The sequence below is a fragment of the Melanostigma gelatinosum genome, assembly GCF_949748355.1.
Source record: "Melanostigma gelatinosum genome assembly, chromosome: 19".
Lineage (NCBI taxonomy): Eukaryota > Metazoa > Chordata > Actinopteri > Perciformes > Zoarcidae > Melanostigma > Melanostigma gelatinosum.
This window is the reverse complement of record NC_136652.1, coordinates 12,449,738-12,474,447: the sequence shown is the minus strand read 5'-3', so window position 1 is coordinate 12,474,447 and position 24,710 is coordinate 12,449,738. Positions and strand designations below refer to the sequence as shown.

The 24,710-nt window shown below is 46.3% G+C and overlaps 1 protein-coding gene across 5 annotated transcripts in view; it reads left to right on the top strand.

The window, feature by feature from the left end:
• Positions 1-490: 490 nt before the first annotated feature.
• LOC306793359 (rho-associated protein kinase 2-like) overlaps positions 491-24,710 on the top strand; it is a 31,437-nt gene continuing 7,217 nt past the window's right edge. For 3 of the 5 annotated variants that reach the window (XM_079290954.1, XM_079290953.1, XM_079290951.1), the window contains exons 1-22: positions 492-822; positions 9,934-10,015; positions 10,639-10,739; positions 11,334-11,471; positions 12,117-12,377; positions 13,055-13,199; positions 13,330-13,468; positions 15,158-15,249; positions 17,511-17,670; positions 18,812-18,899; positions 19,027-19,106; positions 19,696-19,744; positions 19,846-19,981; positions 20,340-20,431; positions 20,657-20,903; positions 22,062-22,168; positions 22,378-22,537; positions 22,828-22,988; positions 23,396-23,580; positions 23,694-23,763; positions 23,853-23,956; positions 24,466-24,652. In XM_079290954.1, the coding sequence (XP_079147080.1) occupies positions 727-822; positions 9,934-10,015; positions 10,639-10,739; positions 11,334-11,471; positions 12,117-12,377; positions 13,055-13,199; positions 13,330-13,468; positions 15,158-15,249; positions 17,511-17,670; positions 18,812-18,899; positions 19,027-19,106; positions 19,696-19,744; positions 19,846-19,981; positions 20,340-20,431; positions 20,657-20,903; positions 22,062-22,168; positions 22,378-22,537; positions 22,828-22,988; positions 23,396-23,580; positions 23,694-23,763; positions 23,853-23,956; positions 24,466-24,652 (2,880 nt within the window). In that variant the 5' untranslated portion in view covers positions 492-726. Of the gene's footprint in view, positions 823-9,933; positions 10,016-10,638; positions 10,740-11,333; positions 11,472-12,116; positions 12,378-13,054; positions 13,200-13,329; positions 13,469-15,157; positions 15,250-17,510; positions 17,671-18,811; positions 18,900-19,026; positions 19,107-19,695; positions 19,745-19,845; positions 19,982-20,339; positions 20,432-20,656; positions 20,904-22,061; positions 22,169-22,377; positions 22,538-22,827; positions 22,989-23,395; positions 23,581-23,693; positions 23,764-23,852; positions 23,957-24,465; positions 24,653-24,710 lie in introns of all 5 variants that reach the window. The other 2 variants (XM_079290950.1, XM_079290952.1) reach the window with 1 other exon arrangement.

Sequence of the window (24,710 nt, the reverse complement as noted above, 5' to 3'; positions counted from 1 at the left end):
ATAAAAAACAAATAGGAAGATGAAAACAAAATGGAAAAATACTTCAATCACAAGAAATATTTTTAAAACGAAAAATGCCTTTAAATAAATTACACAATTAATTTGAGCTTGAAAGTTCATCTCAAGCTAGTAGTCCCAAATTATTTTTAAAATTATACAATTCAAAATATTGCATTTACATATAATGTGTAATGTAAATGTGTGTAAATGTGTTAAGAATATTTGTACCATAAACTTAGATTAGTTATTTTACTAATTTACAAAATGTACACATTTCAAAGACTAGTATTTCTTAATTATAAACACGTATTTACATAATCATGTATTTTATTAAATTTTATATAAACTGTTTGGGGTTTTAGTTTGGTAGTTGTAGCCGGAAGCCGTACTGTGTATCTTGACGGTGGTCTGGACTGCGGGTTGGACACGTTGTGGTTGGATCCGATTGTGTTGATTCTACCTGGGAGCAGACGGGGCGCACCTGGAAGTGGAGTCTCTCAAACGTCCGGTCCGGTTCCACTTTGTTGTAAGATATTAATGAAAAAAGAAGGAAGCAGCGGATCAATAATTCACTCAAGCGGCAGTTTACAGAAGAGCTGACATTAAGAGCTGCGCCAAGCAGTAGCGGAGTGCGCCTCTGTCCCGAGACAAAAACACGGCTCTACAGGTGTTTTTTTTACTTTTGCTGTTTCATGTCATTTGACCTGGATACATTGCACTGTAATCATGCTCGGTGCGGAGAGCAGACTGGAAAGCCGGTTGAACAAGCTGGAGTCCCTCATGAGGAACCCACAGTCGGCACTAAACTTGGAAACCCTGCTGGTGAGTTTGCATTTACCCTCTGGGTCTGATACAGGTAGTAGTGTCACAGTTTAGACATAATGAGTAACCCGCACACGCACACGCATGCATAGCAATGCTCTGACATGTTGTTCTGTCGTGATCATAGATCACCTGAAGAGACATGTCTGTTGTCTTAGGGAAAGCTGGAGTAAACCAAAAACCAGACGCACAGTCTGATTCTGAAAAGCTCCGTTGACATTTGTTCATCAATCCTTTGGCTTTCAATCAGGGAGGCAGCAGAGGGAAACCCCACCTGGTGCCTCCTTTTCCTTTTATGAACTACAGTTTAATCCTCATTTTTTTACAGTTTTGATGGAAATATATGATAGGAAATTGAGTTTGACAATCAAAAAATATGTATTTAATAAAGGGGGTGTGAAACTGAACCTTCCCAATCAAGGATACAGACCGACGAGCTAATTAGTGTCCTCCCTAAAACCTGAGTTCATCCATTAATTGTTTTCCTTTCACTCCATCCACTGTCCGTTTGAGATTCGTCTCTTGGTGAGGCCTCTAATTAACATGTCTTTGATACTTTGAAACTTTGATAAAACTACTGCCACTGCTATGAGCTTCTCGGCCCCAACCTCTGACAACAAATACACTTTTATTTCGCTGGTATGGAGTAGCTTTTGTCCTGGCCCACCAGGGCTCAACGTAAAACCTGCCTTACTTTTATTTAGGTCTGCACAAAGCACAACCAAGGCCTATCGATGCAGAGACACCCGAGGATATATGTCAAGACGGGATTAACTTGCTTTTCTACGCGTTCGCTTAGCAAACACGATCACATCATGTTTTGAGACATTCAGCTGCTTGATTGCAGGTTTGATGTCAACAGAACGCTACCGCTGGTGGTCAGTCGGGTTATCCTGGTGATGTTTGGAGCAAAGAAGAATCACGCTTCGTGTTTTCGACATGTCAACCCGATGAATAGATGAGATAAAGGAGATTTGATGTTCGTATGTACATGGTTCAGGTTGTGACACAAACAACCCTTTCATCTGCAAACCATTCCCAGAGCTGATGAGTCACAATTTCAGTGCAGTGTAAAGCCATGCCTGTAAAATGTTACAATTAGACCACAAAGTGAAGTCATTCCATACCGTCAGACCCTCAGTCATTATTTTCAGCAGCTTTGTAGTGGACACAGCTACAGACTCCGGGCTGCCTAATACTGTGGGCTACCACACAGGATGCTGAAGTCACTTCCTGGAATTGAAATGCCGTTAACCTGCAGTGACCTCACATCGGTGTTTCCTGTTTGTTCACAATCATTTTTGTTGTTTGCCCAAATGATGTGTTCTGAAGCGGGTTTTTTTCAATCCGCAAAAGAAACAGATTTGGGAGCCAGTCGATTAAGCTTTTTCTCTAAGATAAGCCATTTTATTTCTGTATGTATTTCCCTTTGGATTGGTAGAGACTTGGTCTGTGCTGGCAGGACTGCAGTTTACATTTTTTTTTTATTCTGAGAAGCTCTCCATTGTTTGCTGACTGTGCTCAGGCAGTATCTGCTCACGGTGGAGTAGGTGGGAGGTGTTGTCTGAGGCTCAGGACACACTACTGTGCCTAAACGGCAGGATCGTGTTCAGATTTGTCCAGATTCCAGAAGTGTAAATCAAACCAGTTTCATCTCATTTTCCTCGGCTCTGGCTGGTCTGAGGCTCAATCGGGAGGCAAGATGTTTGAATCCTGAACCCCTCACCCTGCACGATAACATGTACTGACTGTACATTGTAAATAATGGAGACAACAACAATCATGGTCGAATAATATTATTATGATAAAGAATAAAGGCCTCTTTTTTCAGTAGTGTAACGCAATTTTGACATGAACTCCATGTTACTTAAATAAACTGCTGGTCTCAGTGACTCTCAACTAAGTGTGTGCATGTACTGTACATCCTTGTGACGCACTTATAACATTGCTCTACTGTGCTACTAGTGGTTTTAAAAAGGACACCTTTAACACTATCTTGCAATGCCATTACTGTATTCATAACTTTTGGTACTTGGAAATGAATGACAATATTTAACAAGCGAGTCGAAAGCCGTCGTGTTAAGGATGTCATTTCTAACTCTCTGCACATTTACAGAATGGTGATTTCATGAAAAACGTGCGGGGTTCAACCTTTATGTTTAAAAAGTGGTTTGAGAGACGTGGATGTAAGACAGGATGTAGCAGCCCAAAAGCTTCATTATTTCAGTCCCGCATTCCCACAGACTACACAAAACACACACACACGCACACACACACAGCAAATGGTTCATTTCAAGCTGCTAAAATTAGATTATATTTGCGTATGTACATAGAGTTCAACATTCTCACAGACTGTTGAGTTCCCTCTCTACTGCAGTAACCATGGCTGCTATAACTAGGGCTGGGCCATATAATATAACAGTGCATATATATATATGTCGTTTCCTGGTTTTTAAAGGCTGGAGGTTAAGTGATGTAATTAACCAGACTGTTCCGTCTGTTTTATTATTTGTCTTTACCCAAAATGATCACAGATCCGAGCACGCTCAGCCTGAACCATAAGCTGTTTGTCCCACAATAGCTTCTGAGCCTTTAGGTCTATTTCCACCCATCTGCGGTGGTGGTGGTGGTGGTGGGGGGTGGGGGGGGGATCGCTCCGCACCGCCGCTATTTAAAGGTGCAGAATTGTTCCGCATGCCCCTGCCCACCCACTCACATATCCCCGAACAAACAGTCGGACAGACACCGCTGTGGCTCAACCACGCTACCACACACACACACACACACACACACACACACACACACACACACTGGATAACTCCATTTGACCCTTGTTTCTGGGGAACAGAGGGTCATGCTACACCCCCACCCACCTGCCCAGCCTCATGTGTTTGAATCACGCAGACATTTTGGTTCTAAGTGGAACTCAACACGGCTGATTTCAGCACCGATGACACTGCTGAGGCCGGGCTTTTAGTCTGATGCTGCCGCTGGCCCTCAGTGTTAAGCCATGGGGAGGGCTTTGTGTTTGTTTGGATAGAGCGGGTGTTGGTGGGTCTGTGTTTGGGCAATGGGGCGAAACAACATCATGTGACTAGTTATTGTTGTATGACCTGTTATGTCTTTACATCCAACCTCCATTGTCTAGTTGTGTAGTTTTGTTATGCTGCAAATTAGCAGTCTCATTTTCTCTTCCCGTAATGTTGCATTTAGGAGCTCACAGCTCACAGGAATGTAATTCTTTCCTTCCTTCCTTCCTTCCTCCATTCTTCTTCTTATCTTTTATCAGCCAGAAGAAGGTCAGGGTTGTCTTACAAGACTTGTCCTGGCAGATTAACAGGAGACTTCCCAACATAAATGAAACTTTAAATCAGCTTAAAACATTACTATGTATTGTGACAGCCCCCGGGGTGGCAAGGGGGTTTCACGACAACACGGACCAATAAACACAACCAGTCGGTAGATAAATGGTGCAAGTGAGGTTTTTACTGAATATAGAGAGTGGATAGAGGTAGGATAGACACTCAACAATACACTGTCCGCTTTCCAGAGGGATGGTCGGTGTTCACTTCCACGGGTCGGTGCACAACGGGTATTCCTCATACGGTCCAGGGCGCGGGCAGGAGCAGGGTAGTCGTACAGGCAGGGGTCGGGAGCCGGGCGGGTAGTCAGACGTTCCAGGGTGATCAAGGGGTAAGGCAGTTGTCTCCAATGGGTTTGCTTTTTCTCCGTCTCCTTCCACTCCTACTCTCTCCTTGTTTCCTGTGTCCGGGGCCCTTTTATAGTCCCCTCCTCCTCCTCTGATAGGGTGTGGTCGCTCCCTCGTCTCTCCTCCTCAGGTGTTGCTTGTTGGGCTGATGGTGGTTTGGCGCTCTTTTCCACTCCCTGACATGGGGGCTCCGCCTCCATGTCAGGCAATATCGTCCCTCTACCACTTCTCCTCTGAGGTTGCCCCTCCGGCTGCCACATACCCCCCCCCTTAAATCCGACCTGGGGGGAGGACTGCTCCAGGAACCTAGGGCGTCCCGTCTTGACAGGGCGTCCGCGTTTCCATGAGCGGCCCCGGATCTGTGGACAACAGAGAAAGCATACGGTTGAAGGGATAAAAACCAGCGGGTGACCCGGGCGTTATTGTCTTTTGAACGGGACATCCATACCAGGGGGGCGTGGTCCGTGACCAGGGTAAAGTGTCGTCCCAGCAGATAATATCTCAACTCCCCCAGAGCCCATTTGATGGCCAAACATTCCTTCTCGACCGTGGCGTATCTCGTTTCTCTCGGTAATAATTTTCTGCTTACGTATGTGATCGGGTGCTCCTCTCCATCCCTCAGCTGGGACAGGACGGCACCCACCCCGGTCTCGGAGGCATCCGTCTGTACCACCAACGGTTGCGTAAAGTCCGGGGTCACCAGCACTGGTTCAGAACAGAGTACTTCCTTCAGCTTCTCGAAGGCGTCCTCGGTCTCTGCCGTCCATACGATCCGATCTGGCAGCCGGTTTTTTGTTAGGTCCGTCAGGGGTGCTGCAAGAGCAGAGAACTGGGGAACAAACCGTCGATAGTAGCTAGCTAGCCCAATGAATGCTCGTACCTGTGTCTTTGTGCGGGGGCGGGGCCATTCCCGGATCGCCTCGACTTTCCCTACCTGGGGCTTGACGCAGCCGCGGCCGATGGTGTACCCCAGGTAGTCAGCTTCCCGGAGGCCGAGGCGACATTTCTTGGGGTTGGCTGTCAGCCCCGCCCCTCGCAGAGCTTTCAGGACGGCTTCCAGTCTTTGGAGGTGAGCCCCCCATTCCTCCCCGTGCACGACGATGTCGTCCAGATAGGCTGCCGCGTATTCTCGATGGGGACGTAGTACCTGGTCCATCAGTCTCTGGTACGTGGGGGGGGCTCCGTGGAGACCGAACGGCAGCCTCTTATAGTGGTACAGTCCCATGGGAGTAGTGAAGGCCGTTTTTTCCCTGTCTTCGGGGGCCACTGCCACTTGCCAGTAGCCTTTAGTCAAGTCGAGGGTGGTTATGTATCTGGCCCTCCCGATGCGCTCTATCATCTCGTCCACCCGGGGCATCGGGTAGGCATCGAATTTTGAGATGGCGTTGAGCTGCCTAAAGTCATTGCAGAACCTGACTGAGCCATCGGGTTTCGGAACCAACACTATAGGGCTGCACCACTCGCTCGTCGAGGGTTCGATGATGTCGGCCTTCAGCATACTCTGTACCTCCCTCTCTATCGCCCCCCGGCGGGCTTCGGGGATGCGGTACGGCCTTAGCTTCACCTTCTTCCCGGGCTCGGTGATTATCCGGTGTTGCACCAGTGTGGTGTATCCGGGGTCCGGGGAGAACACGTCCCGGAACCGATCCACCATTTCCCGGACGTCCTGCTTCTGCCGGGGGGTCAACTCTTCTCCCACGGGTACCTCGACTGGCTCCGTTTTTCCTGGGAGGGTAGAGAGAGAGAAACAGAGCATGGCATCCCTACGCACCCATTTCTTGAGCAGGTTCACATGATAAACCTTCGTCGGGTGCCTCCGACCTGGTTGCCGGACTCGGTAGTTTACCGGCCCCAATTTCTCCATCACTTCATACGGCCCCCTCCATCGGGCTAGAAACTTACATTCCGCCGTGGGTACCAGGACCAACACCCGATCCCCTGGGTTAAACACTCGGGGTTGGGTTCCCCGGTTGTACACGCGGGCTTGGGCCGCCTGTGCCTCGGCCATGTGTTCTCGGACGATGGGCCAGAGGGATGCCATCCTCACCCTCATCTCCTCGACGTGGTCCACCATGGTGCGGTAGGGGGAGGGTTGGTGTTCCCAGGCTTCTTTGGCCAGGTCGAGTAGCCCCCGGGGTCGTCGACCGTACAGGAGCTCGAAGGGCGAGAATCCGGTAGATGCCTGGGGCACCTCTCTGATGGAGAACATCAGGAAGGGTAGCAGTTGGTCCCAATTCTTCCCGTCCTGGTCCATGGTTTTTTTCAACATTTTTTTCAGTGTCTGGTTGAATCGTTCTACTAGTCCGTCCGTTTGGGGGTGATACACCGACGTCCTCAGTTGGGTCACCTTCAGCATGCCACACAGATCCTTCATGATCCTAGACATGAACGGGGTTCCTTGGTCGGTGAGAATCTCCTCCGGTATTCCGACCCTGGAAAACAACATCACCAGCTCCCTTGCAATGCCCTTGGTGGCCATAGAGCGTAGGGGAATGGCTTCGGGATACCGGGTGGCGTAATCCACTATCACCAGGATGTACCTGTGTCCCCGGTTGGTCTTGGGTAGTGGCCCCACTAGGTCCATCCCGATCCTGCTGAAGGGGACGGTGATGATCGGCAGGGGCACCAGCGGGTTTCTGTGATGGGGTTGTGGGGCCACTTGTTGACATTCGGGGCAGCTCCGGCAGTAATCCTCCACGGCCTTTTTTATTCCGGGCCAGTGGAACCTGGCCCTCACCCTTTCCAGGGTTTTCTCCACTCCTAGATGGGCACCTAGGATATGGGAGTGGGCTAACTGGAGGACAGAGGGTATGAAAGGACGGGGTACCAGTAACAACCTGAGGGGGGCCCCGTCCCTTATTACTACCTGGTAGAGGAGCCCGTTATAAATGGAGAAATGTGTGGGAGGGAGGTCTCTTACCCCGTCCAGTGGTCGTCCGTCTACGGCGGCCACCTGCCGAAGGGCGTGGGCTAGGTTGGGGTCCTCCAACTGGGCCGTCCCAAACCTCCCTGTGAGGGGCCCGGGTAAGATGGGCTCCTCCGGGTCCTGGGGAAACAGCCCGGCCAGCTCCTCTTCTTCGAGGGAGGGGGTATCTGCCTCCTCGGGGATGGGCGGCGCCTCTCCTTCGGGCTCACTGGGGCTGGAGGGTCCGTCGTTCTCGACGGCTGTGGCATATACGTCCTCGGGGTTGGGTTGGGTGGCCTCCACCAACGCCCGGGCCACGGCACTGGCGACTCCTTCCGATAGGGGATCGGTGGAGATCTCCTCCCCCAGCCCACAGATGGCTTTCTTCTTGTACTTTCGGTGAGGGGTCGTACCTGGTTTCACCACCAGGCTGCGCCACAGCTCCTGGAACACGGGCAGGTCTCGGCCGACCAGCACCTCTACGGGGAGTCCTTCCACTACTCCTGCAGTGCCGACGTATCTACCCCTCGTCGTGTATATCTCGAGGGCGGTGGTGGGGTATTCGCGGGTCTCCCCATGGATGCACGTGACCGCTCGGGTGCCGGTTAGGAGCGGGTACTGAGCAAACGTAGGTCTCACCAAGGTAATAGCGCTCCCGGAGTCCACCATCGCGGAGGCGTCGCGGCCGTTTACTTTGACCGGGGTGAGGGGCATGTGGTCCTCGTGAGTGGCCCAGCATCCGGTAATCAGTCCGCATGGGCGACTCCCCTCACTGGCCGTGGGCATGGGTGCGTCCTGGCGGTGAGGACATTCCCAGGCGATGTGCCCGATCTCGCCGCAGTGGTAGCACCTCCTCTCTTCCGGTCCAAACGCCGGCCGACGTCGGGGAAAGCCTGGGGGAAAGGAGGGAGACACATAGGTAGTTTCCTCCGTTCTCATCTTTTCTTTGCGGGTGGACCCCTCCACTTTCGGGTTTCTTCCCCCACGCACTAACGCTTGTGCTGCGTGGTAACCCTCCATGATCTCTACCAGTTCCTCGAGGTTGCGGGGGTTTCTCTGGCCGGCCAATTTTTTTGCCTCATACGGGAGGGATCTAAGGAATTTGTCCATGACGACACGATCGGTGGGCGACACCTCGGTTGGCTCTGCGTGCAGCCAGGCCGTCGTAATCCTCTTGATCTCATGCATCTGGGCTCGCGGAGAAAGGGAGGTGTCATATGTCCATTCATGAAATCGTTGTGCCTTTATTAACAGCGTGACCCCGCATCGCTGTAACGCTTCCGCTTTCAACACCCGGAAGTCAACTTTTCCAGCGCGCTCTAAGTCCTGATACGTTACTTGCGTTTCGTTGATCAAAAAGGGGGCTATCAACTCAGCCCAGTGCTCTTCTGGCCATTTTTCCCGGAGTGCCGTTGTCTGGAATATCTGAAAAAACACTTCAACATCGTCAGCTGCCGTCTGCTTGAGAAGGAAGCGCGCTGGGTTGGCTTTCTCCACGGTACGTTGCTCCTGTTGTGTCTGTAACATACCCTTGATTTCGCTTTGCATCGCCTCCGCGCGTTCGGTTTGTACCTCCATATACTTCTCCATGTGTACTTGCTGTTGGTATTGTTGTTGCTGCTGTGCTTGGAGGATTTGCATTTGTACTTGCATGGCTTGTTCGTGGCGTTTTTGGGTTTCCTGGTTGCTAGCGATTAGCCCCGCTAGCAGCTCTTGAAATGGCACCGGGGTGGCCATGCTTACTGGGTCGGTCGGTCTATCGGTCAGTGTTGCCAGAACCGGACTGTGCCCGCATTCTCCACCAAATTGTGACAGCCCCCGGGGTGGCAAGGGGGTTTCACGACAACACGGACCAATAAACACAACCAGTCGGTAGATAAATGGTGCAAGTGAGGTTTTTACTGAATATAGAGAGTGGATAGAGGTAGGATAGACACTCAACAATACACTGTCCGCTTTCCAGAGGGATGGTCGGTGTTCACTTCCACGGGTCGGTGCACAACGGGTATTCCTCATACGGTCCAGGGCGCGGGCAGGAGCAGGGTAGTCGTACAGGCAGGGGTCGGGAGCCGGGCGGGTAGTCAGACGTTCCAGGGTGATCAAGGGGTAAGGCAGTTGTCTCCAATGGGTTTGCTTTTTCTCCGTCTCCTTCCACTCCTACTCTCTCCTTGTTTCCTGTGTCCGGGGCCCTTTTATAGTCCCCTCCTCCTCCTCTGATAGGGTGTGGTCGCTCCCTCGTCTCTCCTCCTCAGGTGTTGCTTGTTGGGCTGATGGTGGTTTGGCGCTCTTTTCCACTCCCTGACATGGGGGCTCCGCCTCCATGTCAGGCAATATCGTCCCTCTACCACTTCTCCTCTGAGGTTGCCCCTCCGGCTGCCACAGTATCTCTATTTGTTTGAAACATGTTGCATATCTTATTATTTTTTTAAAACCCACAGACTGTTAATTCTTTTGTTTTTAGAGGTTGATGGAATATTTTGTCTTTTCTGTTTTTCAGGATTCCGTGAACGCGCTGGCTCATGATTTGAACTATCCTGCCCTGCGGAGAAACAAAAACATAGAGGCCTTTCTGAATCGATGTAAGAACGACAGTGTGTTTGGTGAAGGTCAAGATTCGTGTGCTGAGCTTGTAAAATACCTATAAAGTTGTTAAATACAAACCAGAGCACTCGAGTCATGAGGGATAGAGTATGATACTTGTTTTGTTTTTTTTAGAGTTAATCTTTAACAGCTTCCCATACCTTCTTCTACGGACCACAGAGACTCTGTATACAGTAGTTGTTGTATGCAAAAGGTCACATGAGAGACACGAAATGTATGAACAAACACCTCTGTGGTCTGATTCTGGTATTCAAATCACATGCTGTTTGGCCCGGACAGATTCTACAGCCAGATTATCAGGAACAGTTAGATTTGTGTCACTTTTGTACAGACTTTCTGCTTTTTCTTATATTTTGTGAAAGCTTATGCTCTTTATCCTTGTTTAGACTTGAGGCCATATACAGAGAATGTGCCTCATGTTGGAGAAAGAACATAGCAGCATGCTCTACATTCATACCATCCACTGTACTTCTAATCTGTCCTTCTCTTCTGAAGACATCTGTGGCTTTAATACATTAGACTGGTCTCACTTGTAATTCACTTTAACTGTGGCAATTGGTTGTAGCTTGACCTGTGTGTAACGTATCTGTCCGTCCCGCAGATGAGAAGACGGTGAGTCAGCTGCGAGAACTGCAGGTGAAGCATGAAGACTTCGAAAAAGTGAAGTTGATCGGGAGAGGAGCCTTCGGAGAAGTGCAGCTGGTGAGATGTTTGATGTCTGTAAAGAGTTGATGAGCAAAGTTGTATTTTTATAAATGATGCTGCAGCAGGGCAGTTGCATACACAGGTAGAGTTTCTACAGATGTTACTGAATACCAGAAATGAGAACCACTAGAGGAAGCAACAATCTGGTTAATCTACCAAAATATAAAATGCGTCTCATGTCTATCTCCTCATCATGGCCAAATTTAAGTTTTTAAAGGTTATTAGTTCAAGCAGGCATTCCCTCCATACTCCCAAGTTTTCCGGATGTTTGTCTCTTGTGCTGGTGAAAGCTTGAATCTGGTCTCTGCTGAGTGTCTTGTGGTGGAAACAAGCCTGGACAGGCTCAGTGTGTGGGGGAGGAGTGCGAAATCTGGTGTGGGGGTGTAGAGGGGATGCCGAGTATGTTGAAATCTTGTGTAAGCATGTCTTTCGATGGGTGTGTGCCTACAATTCTGGGCTCCCCTCTCTGTCTCTCTGTTTCTCATGTTATCTTGGTCATTGTTACATTCTTACTATCTTGTCCTGCTTGTGCAGTTATCTCTGTTTACACGCCGGCGTCTCCTCCTTTTGTCTTCCCCTCCGCTGCTGCAGGTCCGTCACAAGGCCTCCCAGAAGGTTTACGCCATGAAGCAGCTCACCAAGTTTGAGATGATCAAGCGGTCCGACTCTGCCTTCTTCTGGGAGGAGAGGCACATCATGGCCTTTTCCAACAGTCCCTGGGTCGTCCAGGTGTGCACATGTATATGTTTTATTTCATTGAAAACACACAATATGTAACATAGTGGAAGGCTTGAACATTTAAACAAGAGAGAAAGAAGCTCAAACCTCTTTCCGCTACAGAGACTGAATACGTTTTTTTGCCTCTCTGAACACATCATACACCTTTTTATCGACCTGAATTATTATTTTTTAATTCTTGCATCTTGTCTCCTGCCCTGACGTGTCCTGAGATAAGAATATTTAAGCTTCTGAATTGTGGATTGTACATCGATCAATATCCGGAATGTCTGGAATGGGAATATTTCATACATTCAGGGTAATATAAAACATGTGCAGGGATGGACAATATGAATATAATCTTCTGTCATACAATATAAAATTTTATGTCACAATATCAAAATATGAAACAGTTTGTAAATAAACTATCTATAAAGTAAATGGATAAACTCAAATATGCTGATGTTTTTAAACAATGTGAAACAATCACATAATGTGGGGATCACTTTTGGTGCTTTATTTTGAATTAAATGCATTTTATTGGTAGTACCGGTATAAGCATATAGGATAACCCACGTGATCATTTCATTCATATCACAATGTATTAATAACGTCCTGTGTTGGGCTTTCAATGACTGTGTTTGTCGTTCCCTATAGTTGTGCTGTGCTTTCCAAGACGACCACCACCTCTACATGGTGATGGAGTTCATGCCTGGAGGCGACCTGGTCACGCTCACCATGAACTACGACATACCTGAGAGGTGGGCTCGCTTCTACATCGCTGAAGTAGTGCTCGCGCTGAACACCATCCACTCAATGGGCTTCATCCATCGCGACGTCAAACCGGACAACATGCTGCTGGACCAACACGGACACCTCAAACTGGCCGATTTCGGCACGTGCATGAAGATGGACTCGGTAGGTGAATGTTATAGTCATGTCATTGTTGTTTTCCAATGAGTTGGACCTGGATAGGTCAAGATAGGGACCTAGGAATGTTTTACATTCGATTTTACTCCTTCAATTTTGAAGAAAATAGAGAGTGATTTGACTTTTCTGTTTCAAGACTAGTGTTTTTTTTTCTGTGCCCTAGAGCACCACCAAGTGTTCATATTGCAAAGTTAAGCTAAATGCAGCACTCTTGCATCAGGTTGTTAAAAAGGCCCCAGCAGTCATTGTGCTAAGCAACCAATCTAGAGTACGGCTGAGGTCCCGCCTCTGGTGCGAGTGTTTTTCCACCTTTTTGTTTTTACCACAGCAAATTTCTTAATAGCCGGTTCGACAAGAGGCTCTACACATTTAAGCCTTCTGAAAGTCCACCAGTAGACAGGAAGTGTCTTATAAACACGGTCATAACAGTGCAGCAGACATCTTTTTCCAGTCCTCTCAGAATAGCTGGAGCATTGTTAAAAGTTCAGTTGTATTTTGGACAAAAAAAGTTTTTTTGGAGATAAAAGAAGAGAAATTGACATTGTTGCCATGGTCCCTGCAGTGGAAATATGTTTTATTCATTCTGCTTTCTCCCCAAACTCTACCAACCTTTTACTCTCTTGCTTTCTCCCTGCAGTAACTCCTGTGTATTTCTTTGTTTGCAGACGGGCATGGTGCATTGTGACACAGCTGTAGGCACACCAGACTACATCTCCCCTGAGGTGCTTCAGTCTCAGGGTGGTGATGGGTACTACGGCCGGGAGTGCGACTGGTGGTCTGTAGGAGTCTTTATCTATGAGATGCTGGTCGGTAAGTGACCCACTAGACACATCGTGTTCATTTTTTTGTCCTGTTTGGTAGTTAAAATCCTAAACATTTCCATCCTAAAAATCAGTCATGGTACATAATTCCTTCTTTTTTTTTCTTTTTTTTTTTGCAGGTGAAACTCCCTTCTATGCTGAGTCCCTGGTTGGAACTTATGGGAAGATCATGAACCACAAGAACACACTCATCTTCCCAGATGATGTAGCGATGTCTCAGGATGCCAAAGACCTGATCTGTGCTTTTCTTACCGACAGGTTTGCACATTTAAAAACTCTAAATCATAAAAACTAATACCTCTGCTTTAACAAGATTTCAGAGCATTTTACAATTCCAGGCTACTTGTCATGTGCATACACATTTACATTTTCTTTTGTCTCTCCTATTTTTATTATGTAACTGATAGTTTGTCTGTGGAGCAATGAACAGAAATAGTTTGGATCACAGGAGGCCCCCACGTCAAAACTCAATGGCAAAAGACTTCTGAATCCCCACCATACTGTAGCCTCCCATTTGAGAGGAGGAACATCGGAAATGAAACATCGTCAATGAAGAGTGTGAGAATTGTGTCCAGATTAGACAAGTCAAAGTTGAGAAAAATCATCTCAATTTAAACACGTCGCACAACCATCATGCCATAGTCACCAAAGGTTTTCAGTGAGACAGTGAGATTAGGGCGAGATAGCCAAAAAAGTTCAGTGAAAACAACATTAAGTTGTGGGGGTTAATTCACATCCAGTACAGCTGATTGATTAAGTGGACTTTTTTTTTTTAATTCACAAAACAAGTTGTCAAAAGATAAGACAAACTTTGTCTTTCTCGTCAAACTGATTGTTCGGTCCCAGCTACCATCTAAATACAAAAAGTTCCGTTTTTATGTGTGTAATAACATGTTATTAGTATTAAAGGGTAAAAATGACATGACGGTGTGGGTCATGTACTTGGTTAGTGGCCCATCCCCCTGGAAGAATCCACTTCCTGTTTACATTAGTAACCCCGCCCCCAAAGAAAGCTCAAACACAGGCCCTTTCTGCTTCAATACAGAGCGGCCTTTCATTTTTCCTCACTCAGGTTTATTTACCTTCTCACTCACTATTCTCTCACCACAGACAGAATCTCACATGTGTGCGGCTGCCCAGCCACACACACACACACACACACATCTTGAACACTGTCCGATACATTCATTCACAACCTAACCCACATGCTCTGTCACTGTCGCCGCGTCTTGTTGAATACTTCCCGTAAGCACTATTTTACCTCTCCTCCTTGTCCATGTGTTTCTCATCACCCCTCGTTTATAATGTTCTTCTTCCACCTTTTCTTGGTGCCACTTTCCATTTCTCCATCCTCACCCATTTCTCCTGCAGTTTTCTGGGCTTTGAGACACGGCCCTTTGTAAGCCAGGCTTGGTTGCATGTCAGATTTTGTTTTTGCGGGGGTTTAAAAACTTTCTTTCTTCCACCCCGCCCCTGCCCTCTCTTCCTCTTGGCTGAGTCTGGAATGTCCCACACGTGGCAAGCCCAAACTGCCGCACCCCTCCATCCCTGTACCCTGTGGGGGAGGAGGGAGGGAATGGGGACGAGAAAGAGTGTGTCGAGTTTTAGAGTGAGAGAGGAGAAGGAGGGAAGGCAGCGGCAGCTCTAGCAGTCAGGTTTGAGTCAGTCAAGAGTTGTTGATGTTGGCTCCTGCACTCTTCTCCTGCTGTCTACACTCCCTTTCTCCTCCTGGAGTTACATTATCTGTCTGGTTGGAGGAGGTTCCAGTGTCCTCCAGTGGTCATGCTGCGCTCCATGCTGGTCAGTGTGGTCGGCCCCTAGTGGTCGCTCTTGCTCGGCCGTGTGTTTGGCGTGACATGCTGATGGTGATGGTGGGTGGAGGGGACGAGAGGGGTGTGTTTTGTGTTCGGGCTCTGCTCACAGTCTTGGTCCTGTTGCTGTGTGCAGGGAGGTTCGTCTGGGCCGCACTGGAGTGGATGAGATCAAATGCCACCCTTTCTTCAAGAACGACCAGTGGACCTTTGACAACATCCGAGAGAGTAAGTGTGTGTGCATGTGCATGTTTTTGAACATATCCCCACAATGCTGGTGCAGATTTCTCTGTTTCCATCTCTGGTAATGTGTGTCTTGTTCTTTTTCTACCTCTCATGGCCATGCCTCCTTTCTTTGCTTATAGGCCCACTTCTTATATTTTCCAGCCCGTTCCTCTGCTTCTTTTCAGCTTTGGTTCATCGTATATTTCCATCTCCTGAGCCATTAAGCCTGCATACATGGAACACATGCTCTCCATATGTCCATATCTCATATGAATGAATGCTGTGCAGAGCAACAGAGCACATGATGCAAGGAACTCCAAAAGATAACCAGCTGCATATGGGTGCCACTCCAAAAGAATAGATTAGAGAGAATGGAGAAAGTACTGCAGATTACTTACGTACTGGTAATACACACACTGATGAAACTGAAAGGCTATTTAATGAAAGTCCACCAATAGAAGAATGTTGTGATGTTATAATAACTGCTACAATACATTTAGATTGTTGTATTATATTGGTTAAATGCAAACTTAAAGAATAAGTCACATGTAATAGGTGGATTATCACTTGGTAAATCAGCAGACAAAATGTTACATCTGCCAGAAAATGATAAATGCTGTTTGATGTGATGATTGATTGACATCATCCAATTATTGCTTCATCGTTGTGGTTTTACAAATAATTCAACATCAAATCGTCAATGCAAAATTAGCTATATTGGAGTTAATAGAGTTAATATATCCCATTTCAATGAATTTATTATATATGTATTAAAAAGAAAAACAACGCAAGGTAGAAGTTGCAAAAAGTAAATTACAACTCAATAAAATCAAATAAAATAAAAAAACAGATCAACTTAAATGGTGCTTTTTATAGGTTTCTGTTAAAACCCCTATGATATCCATTGGTTGTTATGTTAAAACTTAAGAAAATAAGAGAAGTGATTTATGAGGAATATGAACAGGACCTATGTGTCTGTATATAATCACATGCAGGCTCTTTCTCCTTGCCCCTCCGTCTCTGCTTCACCTGGCTCTGATTAAGAACAGACACAACTTCTGACTGAGCTTCAGACTGCCTGGCAGTCTGGAGCATAAAACTATTACTGTGCCACTGCTGTGCTGCTCAGCTCTCTTCATGTTTGCACATGCATGTCCAGTCTCTCACACACACACACACACACACACACACACGGTATCCCACAGAGCTGCATGTACCTCCCAACCCTCTTGTGTCTGTTTACGGAGGACTTTACTCCCTGCTGAGTGTGGCCACGATGACTCATGTTTGGATTCTATTGAAGATTCTCCCAGTTGTCTTTATGGTTATCAAGCTTATTAAGCATTGGGATGGTGATGAAAAGAAGCCATCACCATGGATGGATGGATGGATGGATGCTGGGACGGGAGGCAGCACCCCCCGTAGCGGCGGGTGGGGCAGGCTGTGCGGCCTGTGTGGACTGCTCTAATGAGAGGGGCGCCCCAGTTTGGAGGGTTGCTCTCTCACTCTCACTGTGGCCTCGGCTGCCTGTCATTAGCCGCCCGCTATCAGAGAGCATTCTGGGAAGTCATGCCACAAGGGCCTCCGTGGAGAAGCCTGTCTCTTTCTGTCTGACCACGCTTTTTTTTCTGCTTCTTCTTCTTTTTTTATTTCCCCTCATTTGTTTCTGTCCTGTGATTGATCTCTCCCTGTATGTTCTCCGCCATCTTTGAGTCACGTGTATCACGCTGAGCGTTGTGACTTGACCCAACAGGAATGAGCTCTTTGCTCAGAGCCAGAATTTCACTGGTCTAAGGAACTCGATCCATGATGGCAGCTTTTTTTTTCTCAATTAGGAACTATTTATAGGTTAAAGGACCAGTTTAGTTTTATCTGATTGGCCCCTTTTACGCATTCTTGTCTGCCTGTTGTGTTGTGCAGACTTTTACAGCTTCTCAAAGGAGCAGGCGTTTAGTCTTGGTTTGTGAAAGGCACCGTGTGTGGGGCACAAAGCGAGCACTGTACGAGGAAAGGAGTGAGCCTCACGCCAACCTGCAGAGTGCTTACTCCTACGACAAGCAGCGCCCAGGTTGGCATAGAATACACTCGGGAACCTGAGAGAATGCTAAGAGTTTGCTGAGGATGTACTTTAACTTTAAATACCTGCAACACCAGGTTTTAATCTTTGATAGTCTCAGTTAATGTAAAACATCTTCCCCTCTTGGGTTTGTACCTCTTCCCCTTTTGATCCATCATAACTCTCTCTCTCTGTTGCTGTCGTCCAGCTGTGGCTCCAGTTGTGCCCGAGCTGAACGGTGACATAGACACCAGTAACTTTGACGACATAGAGGATGATAAAGGAGCTGCTGAGACCTTTCCTCCACCCAAAGCCTTTGTGGGCAACCAGCTGCCATTCATCGGCTTCACTTACTTCAAGGAGGACCAGTAAGTGTTTTATTCTGATTCTTCTAGCCTGCTGTTGTGCATAGAACGTATATATTATTTTAATGTACTTTTAGTGATGATACTGGGATTAGAAGAAAATGTTTCTCCCATGTGTGGGAACTTTCACAAGGGCCTCTAGACTCAGGTTTAAGGACAGCACCGTGCCTAACATGCAAGAGGTAGAAAAAGACCGCTTTACACCCAAACCTTGAACACAGCCTTACACCAGTCAGACACTGTATGCCTGTTCGAGCTCCACACTGCTACCTTGTTCTGACGGCCCCCTTTAAAAGCCCTCTTTGCTTATGATGGAGTCTAGTTTTTTAACCCCGGTCTTGATCGGTAGGAGAAGTCGTAAAAAAAACATGTGTCGTAAACTTGAGATCCTGTAGCACTTTAATCAGTCATGTTGTAACCTCAAGGGTTTACGATTCAACGACTTGCGTCTAAGCAATTTCTATTTTACATTTATCTGAGTCAAGGCCAAAACAATGCCATTTAAGTCAGTAAATTACTATCAGTGCAGTGAAGAAGTGTATGCAGGTTGTAGCTTAAATTCGTGATAATACATAAATATTGAATATTTCTATTAAAGGGATGGCTTTAGATCAGGTTTTCTTGGATTTCAGCTACAATGCATCCTTAACGGTCCATTTTAGGATACAACTTTTCAGAAATAACCCAAATTTCTTTGCCTTTCAATTTTTAGAATTATGAACACTGTGCAAAAACAGTTTCAGCCTAAAGGGCGTGAAATGTCTTAAAATGATCGCAAAATTGCTTCAGATTGCTCTGCCATTTTTGCAGCCATGTGGCAGAGTCATGTAATGGTTCCCAGAGATAGTTGTCCACCATCAAAAGTCCACCACCATATTGGTTAACAGTTGGCAACAGACAGTGTGGGTTGGAGGCATCCTTTGGGGTTCTCCAAAGGTAAACCCATCCAGATGTAAGAAGAAGCTCCAAAGATCTTCAGATTTTTTTCTACAACACCACAGTTTTGTGCTGGATATATACTTTATTCAACATACAAATGTCCCCCTGGCGAGGATAGTAAAATTGGTCCTGAGGAAAGTGTTGGGTTTTGTAAAGACAGTGACAGACATCCATTGGTCTCCTCTGTCCCTTCTTTCTCTGTCAGGCTGCTGAAGGGAGGTAAGAACCGCTCTGTGGAGGACAGTAAGGAAAGCTCTGAGGAGAAGGAGAACTGCTCGGAGAGTCAGAAAGAGGTCGGTGTTTTTGTGCATGTGGTCTTAATATTATGGTAACTGAGGAGAGATAAAAGACATAGAATACAAGATGAAAATGACTGTTAAATAATAGCATATTTCTGTTCTGGTCTGTCTATCTGAGCAGCTGCAGAAAAAACTGCATCAGCTGGAGGAGCAGGTTGACCATGAGATGCAGGCCAAAGATGAGCTGGAGCACAAGTGCAAGTATGACTAAACAAATAGCACAGGCAGAGCTGAGCAACCGTTTTTTCAATGCAAATACCGGCGCTGACACACTACAAATACGTTGCCATTTACTGCAAACCTTTTGTTAACTCTTCTGTCACGATAAAGCAGCTCATTCAAGGATTAAATCGCCAAAACTTTGAGTTAAGGATGTTGAATTTCTACCAGAAGAATGTCTTGAACTGAATATCTGACCGTCCAATCTTCATATCCAACATGTTAAAGGTTGCGCATGTAGCATTTGTATATTGATCATTATCACATTCATTCTGAGACATCGGTATAATTAATATTAAGATTGGAATTCATGTTGTGTGCGATCCGTTGGATGACGCAGGAAATGTGTTTGATTGCTTTACACAACAGAAAGGGACATCAACAGCGACATCCCGTCCTGTGAAGCGGACGCTTTAGTTCCTCATAAGATAGAAGTTAAAAAGAAAGGAAAATAAAATCACTTCCAACATGTTCCACCAGTAAAGTCCATATTCTGTCGGTGACCTGGTGTCAATTCAATGATTTGTGTGAAGATATCTGCAATAAAACTTTTCTCCCCCCCCCCCCCCAGAAATACCACCAACCGTTTAGACAAGCTGGTCAAAGAATTAGACAAGGAGGTAAGAATCGATGCCAATTCCACCATGTACCTCGTGTGATTTAAAGAAAAGAAAAAGCTAATAATTCCACTCGCATTCTTTGCGTTTTCCTTTCCGATTAGATGAGTAGCAGGCAGAGAGTCGAGGCCTCGCTGAGGCAGCTGGAGACGGAGAGAGCTCTCCTGCAGCACCAGAGCACAGAGAACCTGCGCAAGGTGGAGATTGAATGTGACCGAAAGCGCAGCCTGGAGAACGAATGTGAGCACCTGGGAATATTTCGAAACATTTCGCTTGAATACTTACAAATATGATGCAAACTGCATCTGATTTCATGGTCAGCAGATTATTGAACCAACTGTTTATGTATGTAGGTCTTCACTTGTTCTCCTTTTCATATATTTTACTTGCAAACAATTGTTCTAACATATCAGTCTGACTGTTAACTCATTCAAACATTGTAATAAGCCACGAGGATATCTGGTAGTTCTGCATCCCGCTGTTTATATCTCGGTATATTCTATATGTTTCTATATTCCGGTGGATAGTGGTGTTTCCAGGGTCCACTGAATGTGATGGATCATGTACTGTATTAACTCTTTTATTTCTCTGTCTTAAGTGAACAATCTGAGGGACCAGCTGGAGGATCTTAAGAAGAAGAACCAAAATTCCCAGATCTCCAATGAGAAGAACATCCACCTCCAGAGACAAGTGAGGGAAAGCTTAAATTAGACTTTCTTTTTTATTATGCTTTACTGTCGTTTTCATACTTATGTAAATCAAACATGGTAATTTAATAATCCATATTCAAGCAACTGTGTCTGCCGTTTTCATTATTCCTCTGCTTTTGCCTAATTAAATCCCTTTTAACGTGACCCACTGACCCAGTTCAGCCTGCAGGGAAAAAGATTCATCCTGTCTGTTTCTCATCTGCAGCTTGAGGAGGCCAACACCCTGCTGCAGGCTGAGCAGGAGGCGGCAGCGCGGCTGAAGAAGAGTCAGGCAGAGGTGCAGAAACAGGCTCAGAGCCTGGAGGCGAGCCTCAGGGAGATGCAGGAAAAGTGCAGCCAGCTTGAAACCAGCAAGATGGAGCTGGAGAAGCAGCTGATGGGGCTGCAGGCCGAGCTGGAGGAGGAGAGAAGAGACCGTAACCTCCGGACAGAAACTATCAGTGACCTGCAGGGTGAGGCGTGGTTGTCTGTTACACTTTCAAACAAACATTTAAACGTTCCACGTAGTTTAAACACGAGACTATGTCACTTTTGAGAGAAGAAATATGACGCTTTATCTTACAAATTAAAAGTTTGATTTAAAAATACAGTTTTTCAGTGCATTACATACAAAGGTTTTGTTGCTACAGCTTTATTTGGTCTGGTATGACCAGTTTGGTAGTTAGCAAGCTGTATATCAGACATGAACGTTATAAGCTTTCTTCCGTTGCTCTATCATAGCTTAGCATTTCATCTAAATGCTAAGCCCAATACCATAATTGTCAGTTGGAGCTACAGGGGCTGCTGTTCAGCAATAGTTACATATTCTCACTTTATTGGTCTGTTTATACACACAGTCTGCACACAGTGGTTGTAAATGAACAATAAGCGTAAGAAAACCACTGTTACCCTTGGCAACCAGCCAACCATTATTTTAAAGAATTTGTCCGTTGAAATGTGGCAATTGTAGCGAAGTTAGAATGTCCCAGTCCTAAAGGTTTATTCACTGACGTAAGTGCAGCTGCTCAAACTGTGATCTTCATGGGCTCATTCAGTAAACATCTCCTCAGTAGCAGGGGAAAGAGGGCATTACACAACTTGGAGCTGGAGGCTGGACGTTGGTTATTAGATCGTGTTTTTGGACCAGGCCTTGGGAAATATCAGATCAGAGGTGGAAACATCTGTTCAAAAGGCTGAGAGTGAAGCAAGAGGCTGTGAAAGGCAAAACCAGGCCAGAGCCAGCACCTCTTGTGAGAGACGCTGTTTGGAAACTTAAACGTGTTCAGCCCATGCAAAGAGGAGGCCAGTCGCTGAGGTCAGAGGGGACGTACCAAAACAAAAGTGTTGCCTGTTTGCTGCGATGGCTTGTGCTTTTTTTTTTCCCCTGCTAAAACTCTCCACGTGGGTGGAGTTACTGAAAGGGAAAATAAACATTAAGCGTGTTGTTTTTCATACTTTGGAGAGAGCAGGAGCATTATGGAATGTCTCACCTATTTGTTTTAAACTAAACAGGTATGGTGCATTTTCTTCTAGTTTTTTTTTTTTTTTTCTTGCATTCACTGCACTCCAGGTCCTCTTCTATTCCTTTCATAATTATTTCCTCATCCGTTTTTCCGATCAACCCACTTTAGGACGTATCTCTGGCCTGGAAGAAGAGGTGAAGGAGGAGAAGTCCTGTCTCTCCGAGGTCCAGACGGAAAAGAAGCAGCTACATGAGAAGCTCAATGACCTCGAGAAGGTTAGTGGTCATTTCTAAATGCTAATTTCCAACGTGAATTGAGAGTTCGAGGCGACTCCAAGAGACATCCCCGCTGCAAACTCCGAGTTGACATTTCTAGATTACGTTGACACTGTTCTCCAGTATTTTGAAAATGTACCTTTTTCTACAAAACACCCCTAGGTGATGATAGCCAATAGAATATCCCAATATCCCCTTTGATTCTGTAGGAGAGGAGCAACCAAGAGATTGACTTGACGTTCAAGCTGAAGTTGCTTCAGCAGAGTCTGGAGCAAGAAGAGGCAGAACACAAGAACACCAATGCCAAGCTCGCAGACAAAAACAAAATCTACCAGACCATCGAGGAGGCTAAGTCTGAGGCCTTAAAAGGTGAGCAAGTAAAACAACGATTGCAGGATGGATAAAGTGCTTCAGCATATGGCGTTTTTCTTAACACAAATATGGAAATAAAAACACAAAAGAGCACGGGTACTATCCATGATGAAAGTTGAAAAAGTGTCCTGCGTTACTCAGGAAGGCTGGAGAAGACATGAAACAACAGATCTTTGACAAACTGCATTTGACAGAAACTATAACGCGCTGGCACTTCAAGTGGCACATTGAATGCTGGGTAGATAATTCCTACTGAGGGGTTCTCCTGGTTGTTTTGTTTGGTCCAGAGATGGAGAGCAACATGCAGGAGGAGCGCAGCATGAAGCTTCAGATGGAGGGAAAGCTGCTGCAACAAGAGAAGGACCACTCCATGCTGGACTGCGACTACAAGCAGGCGCAGCAGAAGCTGGACGAGCTGCACGCACAGAAGGAGAAACTTTCTGAAGAGGTGCGTCCTGCTTTTAATCAACCAATCGCTTGATGGAACATTAGAGCAATACTCAATATCATTATTTTAAGTCAATCAAATAAAATACGTCAAACGAAAGTTTTTTTTTTTTTCTCCATTTTGGATATTTGCAGCTTCTCCTTATATTTCCTTCCAACATAACCAGAGTCCTTTCAAGTTTTTAACTGATGTTCAGACAAAATAAGCAATGGGGAAATTGCAATTAAACACCTCTGGAACCTTATTTTTCAACTTTTTATAGACTCAGCAATTTGATAGAACAATCCATCATGAAAACAAGCATTACTTGCAGCCCTTACTCTTTGTTCTGCAGCTTATTGTTCCCCGTAACTGTCAATTAGTGCCACCACTGATGCTTGTGTCTGTGCACGTGTGTGTTTGTGCAGGTAAAGAGCCTGAGTTTGCGTCTGGAGCAGGAGATCCACAAGCGGAGCATGAGCCAGAGCGATCTGAAGATGCAGAACCAGCAGGTGTTGGTGCTCTGCTCCTCAGAGAAACAGCTCAAACAGGAGCTCAACCACCTGCTGGACATGAAGCAGGTCCTGGAGAAGCAGAACCAGGAGCTACGCAGGTCAAACGCGCATAATGGCAGATTGAGCATAATGCACATTGCACATAAACACAGAATGCAGCCGAGTTTGTTGGCCAGGAGCAGTGATTGACAGATTGTTGGTCCTGTTCCAGGGAGAAGCAGGAGGCTGGTGGCCAGCTGAAGGAACTGAAGGACCAACTGGAGGCTGAGCAGTTTTTCACAGTAATTCTAACCATCGTTGAACCATTTTTCAATTCCATCTCAATCTGTGACATGAAATGAACTGAATCTCCGGCTGTTTTCCTCCCAAGACCCTTTACAAGACGCAGATCCGTGAGCTGAAGGACGATGGTGAGGAGAGGAATAACCTGTTCAAAGAGGTGCAGCTACGACTGGCAGAATATCAGGAGGAGAGGTAACCAGTGTAAACGCCATCACCACAGACCCTGCAACACTGAAATGACCTGATACCACTTCCTTGACCAATTCCTCCCTCCTTCTTGAAGGCTGTCCTCAGAAACCTTTCAGAAACATCCCCCATCTCTGATTTGTATTACTTTATGGCGGCGTCATAAATTCTCTGGTTTCTCTCACAGTGCACAATAAATTCAGTAACTCTTCTTTTAGTTTAAACCTTCTACAAGTAAACATTCTATCGCGTGATATCCATCGCTAGGAGCGCTTTTAAACTTAAATTCCTCACAGCACTCCAGACAAATGTTGCTGGAGACAAAAAGTTAATACTATAATCCAGTGTAACTCATTGGCAAAAAAGGTCAAGATTGAATGTTTGTCCACTCTATCGGCACTCTACCTCTGAATGGCATGATAACAGCAGGGGTTTTTTTTGCAGTAAAAGATTGACCCACTTCTAGCAATTTACTAATATTGTAATCACGGTTCCTTCCCATCCTCCCTCTGCAGGGATTCCATGACAGCCCAGCTGGAAGCCAGTTTGACCAAGGCTGACTCCGAGCAGCTGGCTCGCTCCATCGCTGAGGAGCAGTACTCCGATCTGGAGAAGGAGAAGATCATGAAGGAGCTGGAGATCAAAGACATGATGGCGAGACACAAACAGGAGCTTGGCGACAAGGAGGCCACCATCAACTCGGTGAGATTAGAGTCTGGTTCGGGACCATTTTAGTTGATTGGGAAGTATGTGTACAATT